This window comes from Miscanthus floridulus, chromosome 5 (genome assembly GCF_019320115.1).
Source record: "Miscanthus floridulus cultivar M001 chromosome 5, ASM1932011v1, whole genome shotgun sequence".
Classification (NCBI taxonomy): domain Eukaryota; kingdom Viridiplantae; phylum Streptophyta; class Magnoliopsida; order Poales; family Poaceae; genus Miscanthus; species Miscanthus floridulus.
In genome coordinates this window covers 44,104,787-44,116,009 of record NC_089584.1, presented here as the reverse complement: position 1 = coordinate 44,116,009, position 11,223 = coordinate 44,104,787, and the positions used below count along the sequence as shown (strand labels likewise).

At 45.7% G+C, this 11,223-nt stretch overlaps 1 protein-coding gene across 1 annotated transcript; it reads left to right on the top strand.

Annotated features, from left to right (window-relative positions):
- The first annotated feature begins 8,107 nt into the window (after positions 1-8,107).
- LOC136449889 (uncharacterized) lies at positions 8,108-10,524 on the top strand. The gene has a single exon (XM_066450120.1). It carries the CDS (start codon positions 9,295-9,297, stop codon positions 10,168-10,170), a length of 876 nt encoding a protein of 291 aa, XP_066306217.1. The 5' UTR covers positions 8,108-9,294; the 3' UTR covers positions 10,171-10,524.
- Positions 10,525-11,223: the final 699 nt, after the last annotated feature.

Genomic DNA, 11,223 nt, shown 5'->3' with positions numbered 1-11,223 from the left:
CTTTAGTTTTCAATAAATACACGTAGCAAAATCTAGTACAATCATCTATAAATGTCATGAAGTATCGTCTACCACCTTTAGTCAATTCGCCATTCATTTCGCATAAATCAGAATGAACGAGTTCTAATGGTGCCAAGTTCCTCGCCTCAGCAGCCTTGTGAGGCTTGCGTGGTTGCTTCGATTGCACATACACTTGACACTTAGAATCTTTGACTAAGTTAAATTTTAGGATTAAATTCAGATTTACAAGCCACGTGAGACAACCAAAATTAATGTGACAAAGTCGTGAATGCCATATATTTGACTCATCTAAAACATTAACATTGTTCACTACTTTATTACACACATCATCAAGCAAAGATAAGCGGAACAAGTCTCCGCAATCATAACCTTTTCCAACAAATGTTCCATGTCTCGACACAACACACTTATTGGACTCAAGCACAATTTTAAAGTCATCACGACACATTTGAGAACCGCTAACAAGATTTTTTTATGGAGGGGATATGTTGCATGTTCTTTAATAGCACCGTCTTTCCCGAAGTAAACTTCAGAACGACCATACCAGCACCAAGAACACGCGCATGCGAACCGTTTCCCATCAGCAAGGCTCTAGTCTTGCCGGCCTAGTAGGAAGTAAACAAAAAACATTAGCACACACATGAATATTAGCCCCGCTGTCCATCCACCACTCAGGTGAAAGACAAACTGAAAGAACAAAAGGTAAAGAATTACCATACCCAGATGTTCCTCCTCCAGTCTCGCTAATCACCACGTTTGCTGATTTCTTTTCTTGCTTATATTTGCGGTCTAGGCACGCACTTGCCCAATGCTCATCACTCCCGCAAACAAAGCAACCTCCACCTTTCTTGTTGTTTTTCTTCTTAAACTGTGCAGTTTGCTTAGGCTTTGTATTGTTGTTCTCTTGCATGTTCTTCTTCTTTTTATTACAGGATGCAAATGAGTTTTTCTTCTGCACCATATTGGCAGTGGAAGACTCAACTCCTTTTCCACGGTTGTCTTTTGCTCTCGCCCTCTCCTCAACATCAAGAGATCCAATAAGCTTAGCCACGCTAAACTCTTGTCTCTTGTGTTTTAGAGAAGTAGCAAAATTCCTTCAAGAATGTGGCAGCTTAGCGATTATACCGCCGGCCACAAACTTGTCGGGCAACAAACATGGGAAATGTTCTAGTTCCTTTGCTAGCGCCTGTATCTCATTAGCATGTCCGACTACAGAACGATTTTCAACCATTTTATAGTCATACAGCTGCTCCATAAGGTACGGCTCACTACCAGCATCAGAAACTCCAAACTTTGCCTCAAGAGCATCCCATAACTCTTTGTCTGATGTGCAAGATATGTAGTTTTTCTCATACTTATGATGAAGTGCACTAATCACGCCGCCTCGAAACAGGTTATCAGCAGCCAAGAACTTTTGCTCCTCCTCAGGAGTAAACTGTTTAGGCTTCCCCTGCGCGGCGTGATAACAGTTCATCGCAGTCAACCACAATACCATCTTGGCACGCCATATCAAAAAATTCTTGCCATCAAAATTATTTGGCTTCAAAGCAGCAGCAAAACTACTGACAGAAAATTGCCTAAGATTAGGTTTTTGGATTGTTAGAGAATTAGGCATTTTCATGGACAATTTAATCCAGAAATATAACATCAGCAGGTTTGTGACAGCATATATGTGCATGTGTATATCTCTAATGAACGCTACAACATGCATACATGATATACAGATGGATACAGTAAAAGCACAAAATATAGTAATCATAGAGATTAGATTGTACCCAGCGGAGGGTCCCATGCCGAGGGTATCGGAGTCTCCATTCGCACTAGTCGACATAGTGCGTTGCTCAAAGTCGTGAACCACAGTCGATGCAGGAAGATGTTCGCAGTGCAGTCCCACGAATGGTCACCAGGAAGAAGACGCGTTGCTGTTCCGCAAGAAATCACCAGGAAGAAGACGGGTTCTAAGAGCGATCACCACCAGGAAGAAGACGTACGTGGACGAGCAGTCATGGATCGCTCCCCAAAAACCTAATCGCCGCTCACCCCGTGCAAGGTTCTCAGGTAGACGAGGATTTCGGAGGCACCTGCTCTCCCGCTACTCCGTGCGCGCAGAGCTATGGGACGGGGAAGCCAGAGGGCTGCTGAGATGTGGTTTCTCTCGGGAGCGGTTGCGGAAGGGCGGAAGACTGAAGGAGGACGTTCTGTTTTATGCATACGACAGGGAGAAAGAGAGCCAGCGGAGGAATCCAGGAGACGGAGACACGAAGAGACGGGGAAACAGAAATGACGCAATCACCTCGCCTCCACCATAAAGGAGAGAAAATTCCCGTAATTATGTGGATTAAGTGGCAAAAGAATGGCCACACCCGCCCGCTCGCCGCCCGCCTCGCCACGCCCTCGGCTCGGCACGGCCAGCGGCGCGCGCGCGTGGCACGCCTATGTCCTTTTCTCAGCTTCTCAATTAAGATGAAAAATTTCCAACCATATAAGTTGAGTCAACGTTCAGTCAAAATTCCGTATGGTATTAAACCATACAACGCTTAATATTATGTACCATAGAGTTTTATTTGATTTATTAAATATTATACGGGCCAAGCCCATAATATATAACGTCCGTTAAACCCTAAAAAAAATGCTTACACGAAGAGTAACTAGACTAAGAGCCCTTTCATTTTTATTGTTTATTTAGACTAAGAGCCCTTTTGTTTTTATTGTTTATTTAGTATTACGTCTTCCCGAAATGTCGGTTCATATGGATATCTATATGCCTGTCTTAATTTGGTCGCTGCAGAACTGGTTTCGTACTATGATCATACAGTTGCATGCCTGCCTTGGGAACCAAACTACCTCATAATGGACTGAGATCCCGTGCAGTTGCTATTGCTACTGCAACTTAAGCAGTGGATAATTTTCAGCCATCCGAAGACCATCCGATGGCCCAAACAAACCAAGCAACAATTCTTCCTCCTCTGCCTGTCCGTCTTGTTCAGGTAGCACCCATCGACGCGAGCCAGCAACTCAGCGAGTGCCGCCGTGACGGCAATCATCACCACCACCACTAGAACGGACTGACCCTGACCCTGCACCCCCTGTTGCCGGCCACATCGCCGGAGAGCCTGTCGACCACCACGTCGCTGTGCGCCCTGACATGAACGGTGAACGTCCGCAGCACCTTGCCGAAGCGCAGCCGCACGGGCACGGTGGTCTTCAGAGTTCAGAGTGGCAGTGGCCATCGCCTGTTGCTCTGCTGCATGCTTCGCCGCACCTGTTGATGCACATGCACCACCTCCTCCTTCATTGGTGGCGTGTATCTCGCCTTCCGATCCGCTACCGCGTGCCGTCCTTCTACGTCGCGTCGCTATCCATGCGCGACATCAACGTCGCCGGCCCGCTGCCCTCACCGGTCCTCCTCTTCCTTGATCCTCTCCTAGCAGCTCGATGCTGCCATGCACGTAGACAACTGCCGCAACGAGACGGTCATCGTGGAGAGTTGAGACCGGCTGTCGGAGATTGTAGCTCGGCCAGGATCGGCAAAACACTAACGGTGGACGCATATACACAATGCATACACGGGCTTCGTAGCCCGACCTCCTGACCACAGCTCGCACGGTGGGCGACGCCCCTGATTTTGCGACGACGTGCGCTACGTGGCTGCCGTGATCACTGTGGCGGGTCACTACGTCACGGTAGCACTTCGCTGCTGGTTCAAAACACCCCATCACGGTTGGATTTTAAACCGACACAAACATACCGACAGTGATGAGGGTCAGCTATCACCCAACAGAGTTCAGTTCTATTATCACTGCCAGTTCATGAGACCACCCGACAGAGTTCAATTCCACCAACACTATCGGTTTGTGTTTTAACCGACAGTGTTGTCGTAACCAGCACTGTCGGTTTGTGAGACCAACCGACAGTGATGGTTAAGCTAACGCTGCCGGTTTGTGGCTCATGTCGGGCAGTGCCATCTTGTCCATCACTGTCGGTTTGTTGCTAATCGGCAGTGATGGTTACGAGAACACTGCCGGTTTGTTGCTAACCGGCAGTGATGGCCCGTTCGCATTTTATTATTTTATAATTTATTTTAATTTATATTTTTTTCATGAAATCGGGTTTCGCTTTATATATGCTACGTAGATGACAGGTCCATCAATATTAAACATTACAAATGTTATGGTTACTATTCAAATATTCTTATCAAGATCTCGATCCCTCAAAATAAAAAAGAAATTATTCGATAAGATGAAGCATGCTTCTTGGACTTCTTACAATAATCTAGGGAGCCGCTCTGGGCCAACTGGTCCTTAAACTTTACGGATTGTGCAATGAAAAATACTTCATCTTTTTTCAATACCTCGGCTAAGATGAATTTTGCCAGCGACAATTGCAGTGCGACGATCTCCATGTTTAACAACCTTTCGTGGTTATATTTCTTGCGCTGTCATTCAAAAAAGATGATATCCAAAGAGGAATCAGCAAATCATTTTGTTGAATTATTAACAGACATAAATAAAATGGGGATTATATACATCAACTTATCTGTTTCTTTCGATTTCCTGCCGATGTAGCGAAGCATTGCCCACATTACATAAAACACGCATTCATTGTTTCCCGCCGGCTGTTTTAGGTACTTCTCCTCTATTTCAACAACCTTGAATAGGACCTGCGTCCCACCGATATGTCTTCTTCGGATACTATGCAACATTAAAAGGAGAAACATTAGAAAGCGGTATGTGTGACTATAAAATAATATGTTATTAGGATCGCTTACTAATTCAGCACTGCCACCAGTGCATCCAGATGATGACATGGTTTTTTCTTCGAGTCCCACACCTCGATCAGATTTTTAGCAAGATTGACACAAATGAAGACGAAATGGTTGCTGCAATTATAGAATCCTAATTATCGAATAATCTTAACGAAAAAGAAGCATAAAATTAAAAGCCGAGAACACATATTCGCAGTTGTAGGCTAGAAGTATGTGGGTTTTGTTCTTCATCTTGAATTCATCGAAAACAATAATCAATCTCTCTTTTAGGTCTTTCACGTCATATCCGTGGAGGCCTAAACATGTCTTCTCATTGACTCGCAAAGGGTCCAAGAAGCTTATGTTATCCCATTTGCTTCTTAGTATGCAAAATTGTAACACCCTCGGTGTTACACTGTACAGTCTTTTGCTAAAACACTGCATGAGCATCATACTTATTTGTAAATGTGCGTAATATAGGGCGTAAAGCAATATACTAAACTTGAAACGTTCATCGGAAACACGAAACGGATGTTATATTTCATGTCGCGTTGTGTCACTTAGGGTTCTAGATGAATTTTTATTGGACAAAAATACTATAGAACGCATACCCGGCACTTTAATAAAGTTGGTAGTATAAACGTCGTAGGTGCGGTGAAATACTTGCAGTCAGGCTAGATAGCATAGTTAGTAGCTTGGAAATCAAAAGTAACTCGAATCCGCTTCATACAGACCCAAGGTGGAATGTTGTATATACAGAGCGTCACTGGCCAGGTGCTATGATTGCTTCTAACCTGGTCAAAAGGATTCATCACATCTGTGCTCAAAGCAAACCAAATATGCCTTACCTCTCTACCGATGTCCTTATAGAACATAGTATTGACAGTCCTCTAGTCATGCCTAGTTCATATCGTATAGTTTGGCAAGAACCCCCTGGTAGTCAAGTGCGATCGTATAGACTTAATTTGATGAAAGTTCCTTTGATTCTTGCAATCTTTGCATGGACAGAAGATATGGTTTTCATTCTCAGCATGGGCTTTGGCATCGGTGATACGCCATGCATGTACTGCTTGTCCGTTCGGGACAGATGCATCCACTCTCGATCCATCTCTGCACAAAAAAAATTGAGACAGTAATTATAAAGAATTAATAAGAAAACAAGCTTCGTGAACAACAATTGTAGCTAGAAAGTACCATTTTTGGAAAATATTATTGTACACTAATTATTAAAAAATTAAAATTGGTAGCCCCAGCCCTGTAAATTGAAAATCATAGTAAAAAACAATTATTGCACAATAATGAAGAACAACTATTCTACTATACTTCTAAGAACTAATTACAGCATCACATACTAACAATGATGATCTTGACCACCATGGAATAATTAGCTAGGAATTTAAATGTGTTCATAGACATCAACCTTTTGGATGATGAATTCACCATAATTTTAGCCTTGCACAAAAATCCAATTGGAAAAGTGCTCTCTATAATGGAGAAAGAACTAGAATGAGGATCAAACAATGTAGCCATCAAAACGAAGCTAATTAAGCAACAAAATCAAAGGAGTGGATGTTTGTTACTAACCTTAAAGCAAAAAGATCAAGTCATTCTTCAAAATCCAAGCGCTAGCTTCATGGTTAAGAGCAGCCATAACAATGGAGGGAAGGGCCTGAACGCGTGCCTCTGTTCTCGGGGTGGAAGGGAGGAGGAAGAAGAGGACGGCTGTAGACTTTTTGTGCTGTAGGCTTATCACCGTCGGTTCTTGGCTAGAACCGATAGTGATAGATCCCAATCACTGTTGACTCTTTGCTTGAACCGACAGTGATAAGTGACCGCCAAAACACTGCCGGTGCAAGCCACAAACCGGTAGTGATGTAGTCCATCATTGTCGGTTTTAGCCCAATCCCAATCATTTTCTCATTTTGAAGTTTATAACCGGCAGTGAAGATACATCACTATCGGTTCTCACAAATCAGATAGTGATGAGGCCGACAATGATGTTCAAATCTGTAGCAGTGGGTGCAAACAGAAATTGGACCCAGTCATGACGTGTACAAGCATGCCGCTGCCACCAGTGACCGATTACAAGATAAACATGCACCTAATGCAAATCTATAACTGAAACAAAATGCAACTAGATTACAACATGGAGTACCGCGGCGGCGGCAACGTCCTGGTGTCCTATTCCGGCGCGCGCTCGCCGTGGGGCCGTGGCCAGCGTTCGGCCAGCAGCTGAGAAATGTGATGGTGTTCGCGGTGGCCATGAGGGACAGGGTGTGTGGCTCACTAAGGAGCAGGCCAGGTGCCTTGCCCTTGCCGCGGAGCAGGTGGCCAGCGTCGTGCCATTGGCCGTCGATGCCACCGTGCTTGGTTCCTTGAACAAGATAGACAAGCAGCAGAGTGCAGAGGAGGAAGAAATAGCAAAGGAGGAAGAAGTATTGCTTGGTTCGCTTGGGCCGTCGGATGGTCATCGGAAGGCTGAAAACGTCCAACTGCATAAGTTGCAGTAGCAATAGCAACTGCACGGGATCTCAGTCCCCTCATAATGTATCCTTAGGGTTCAAACCAAATAAATTTAATTTGGTCTAACCAAACAAATTGAAGGTTTTTTCCTTTTACAACACTACAAACAATGACATCATAATATCATATACATGCACGCACACTTAACCTGTGGATACACACACAGTCTATGTCTATGAGCACTTTTGAAAGGCTTGACTAGATCCGTCGATCTTGAGATTGACGAAACGAACACCTCCAAAAGGATGGGTTGGACTAGTAGATATCGATATTACGCTTTGCTATTGACCGGAACATCATCTACCACTAAAATAATAGCACCCTACGCCTATGACCTATTCCTCGATCACCTACTTAATTACTCACTCACCGAATGTTAACCACCTCTGCGATTTGGGTATGGTTAGTAGGAGTAACACTGACAATGAGATGTTTATATGCTTACTCAAGTAATTATCTTAGTAAAGAAGGGATTATAACATAAATGACATATATGAGAATCATGTTTTGGAGGTGATAGACGAGTAGATTTATGCCAATTCCTTGTAAGGATTTTTCCTCAACTAATAGTCTAATACTCTATATGTTTTGTTTTGAATTTATAAAGAAAATATCTTCTAAACTGGGTATGTGATTGGTGATCTGATTTTACTATTACTATATCATATCACAATTAAATCTACAAATAAGACCAATATTGACCATGATTTAGAGCTTAAAAACTTAGCCACCTATTGACCCCACATGTCAGAAATACAAGTCCTACCAATTTTTTGCATGGTCTTTTAGGCCTCATTTGAACATGGCCCCGATTTAGCTTAGGCCAAATATTTCGTGAGTTTTTTTTCTACAACCAAAGACCTAAAAATAGTTTTTTTTAAATAAAATTAAGCGATGTAGTCCGATCCCATGTTTCTCCTCCCTCCATATTCCGTGCTCGCCTCCGCCTTTTTCTCCTTGGTCATCCTCCACCACCGCTCTTCCGGCCATCCACCGCACCCGATCCTTCCACCTCCTTCCCCAAGAGGCCTTTTCCTCGGGAGATCTACACTACCGCATCGTTGCCACCGCCCTGCCGCAGCACCCGTGGCAGCAGCTTGCCATGGCGCTGCCGGCGCCGGCCCCCTCCACCCCGCCGCAGGTCACGGGAAGACGGCGCTGCGGAGTGCGTGGGGTGCGCATGGGTTGCTTTGGCGACCCCGAGATGAAGCGGCGGCGGCGGGTGGCGGGCTACAAGGCGTACGCCGTGAAGGGCAAGGTGAAGGAGTCGCTCCGCCGGGGTCTCAGGTGGTTCAAGCGCAAGTGTTCCCGCATCTTGAATTTCTGACCACCGAGCGGCGCTGCTCTTTGGACGGCAACAGTTATGGCATATGCACTCATCGTGTTGTCGGTGCCAATTTATGGGTTGATCAAGAATTCGCGTGATTGAGTGTATCTCTGTACCGAACGTGATCTTGCAGATTGCAATTGCAACGGTTATCATCCTTGTTTCCAGAGATTGCATGCTTCCCAGTCACCTAGAGAATGTATGCCATTTCGGTCTTTGAAGTTCATAATCCAATTGCTTGTCCTCATCGAATTTGGAATCAATCAACAATTCAAGAGATTTTCCTGAAAAATGTAATGCAGTCTTGTTGTTTTCCCTTTGTATATATTCAGATTCGATTGATCCTGGATGACGTTTCATTATTATTGTTATACTTTTCCGTTGGATTATCTAGTCCACTAACCTGACGCTCTGGTGTGGTGCGAGTATAACAGAATAAGTTGTATGTATAATTAGATCTTCAAAAGAAATTTTAAATTTGAATGGCGTGACCAATCTGTAATGCTTTTGTAGTCGCAATCGCAATGCAGTCGTGTGCAGCGCGCCCATGCAGTTGCCGACCGTTACAAGCCGGGCCCCACCACCCGCACCCCATTTCGAAACTTGAAAGCACCAGTTGCAGTTGCAGTTGCAGTTGCAGCCCACGCGCTCAGGTTCCGAGAGAGAGGAAAGGAAAGCGATGGAGAACACGAGCAGCGACCGCGGCGGTGCCAAGACCGCGATCCGGTTCGGCTTCTCCTGGGCTGACGAGGTCGAGCGTGAGGAGCTGGAGCAGCAGCAGGAGGAGGAGCAGCGGCGGTGGGAGACGAAGAGGGAGCAGATCAAGGCGGACCCGTCCAGCGCGGCGCGGCCGCGGGAGGTGGAGCAGCGGCGGTGGGAGACGGAGAGGAAGCAGATCAAGGCGGACCCGTTCGGCGCGGCGCGGCCGCGGGAGGTGGTGCTGGCCGAGAAGGGCGTCGACTGGCGCGCGCGCGACCGCGAGCTGGATCTCCACCTCCGCACGCGCCGCAGCCAGAAGCACGCGGCCGCTACGGCCACGAGTAAGGGGGCCGTCGCGGCTCACGGGGCGACGCCCGCGAGAGGCGCGCCGCGGGACCGGGACGCGGCTGGCGCGGGACGGACGCCGCACCCGTGGGGGCGGCGCGCTGCCTCCTCGACGCTGCTGCCGCCGCCGACGGTTAGCCACAGCGCGTGGGGCGGGAGCAAGAGGAAGTGTGCCGGGGAAGGGCCTGGGCCGTCGCGGCGAGTCCGACCGGTGGACGACCAGAGGAGGAAGGTCTTCGGCGAGCTCAACGTTGGAGAGGGCTGCGCCTCGTCGATCCGAGCCTCCAACAAGAAGGGCTGCGACTCCGGTGGAAGTCAAGCCGAGGGGATCGAATCGAGTATGCCCACGGTTGCAGACGGTGAGAACAGATGTAGCATGGTGCCGGCAACGAAGGTAACCGCAACCGAGGCTGATGAATCTTCTGTTGCCCAGAAGAGAAAGGGAGGAGGGAAGAGGAGGAAAGGGAAAAGATCCAGAAAGACTCCCAACCAGCAAACTCTGGTAAGCTAAGTGATCGAAACCGCACTGATTACTGAATAATGACTACTGAACTGAAATAGATGGCGTGTAGAGTGGTGTATTTTAAACTGTTGCTGCAACGTTCATTCAGCAAAGTAGCATACTATATTGTGTTGTCCTTTGAGCTGATTAATAAGGTGTCAGAAATATTTCCGTGCTGAATTCTGTGCAAATTAGATTGTCTGATGAGCTGATGAGACTGCTTTGGCCTTTGGGAAATCTTGTGTGAAAAGTTCAGCGAATGAATATGGCCTAGGTGGCAATGTTGACCCCTGCCGTGTGTTGCTTTGTTGTTTCGATTGCAAACATTTATGTAGGCTGATGTGCTGAGAACTTTGAAGTGAAATTGCATTTGCCTCAACAATTTCAGATGTGTTTTCTAATACATATATGTTCATGTGTTGTCAATTATAACCCGAAGAATGCTACAGTTCTCCCTGCTCCATAAATAATAATGAGTAGTCCATGACAAGCATATTCATTCTGGAAGATGGACAAAAGCATCTCGGGTCTGAATTCATTGCTAAATTTTATTGTGGGAGATGAACTGACGACTAGACCGATTAGTAAAACACTTTAGAAGTATTTTCCAACACATATGTTATTGTGTTCAACATGAATGGCATTGTCAGTTATAACCTGAATGCTCGAGTCCTCCCTGTTTCACGAATCACGAATGATAATGGGTAGTTCATTACATTGTCAGTTATCAATTCTGAATTATGTGCACACATTATGTTCTGGATTCTATGACGATTTGATTGCGTGAGATGAACTGGCTAGATTGATTTGGAAAGTTCAGTACGGAACATTCAACGGATGAATATGCATTGCACTGTTAGTTTCGATATACAAACATTAATGTAGGCTGATCTGCTGAGAAGTTTGAGTTTTATTAAATTTTCCACTGTTTGATAAATTCCAGAAATACTTCCCAACACAAAACACATAAACTCCTGTGTTCATCATGGATCATATTTGTCAGTTGTAACCTGTGCTCGTCCTGTTTCACAATTCACGAATGATAATGGATAGCCCATGACA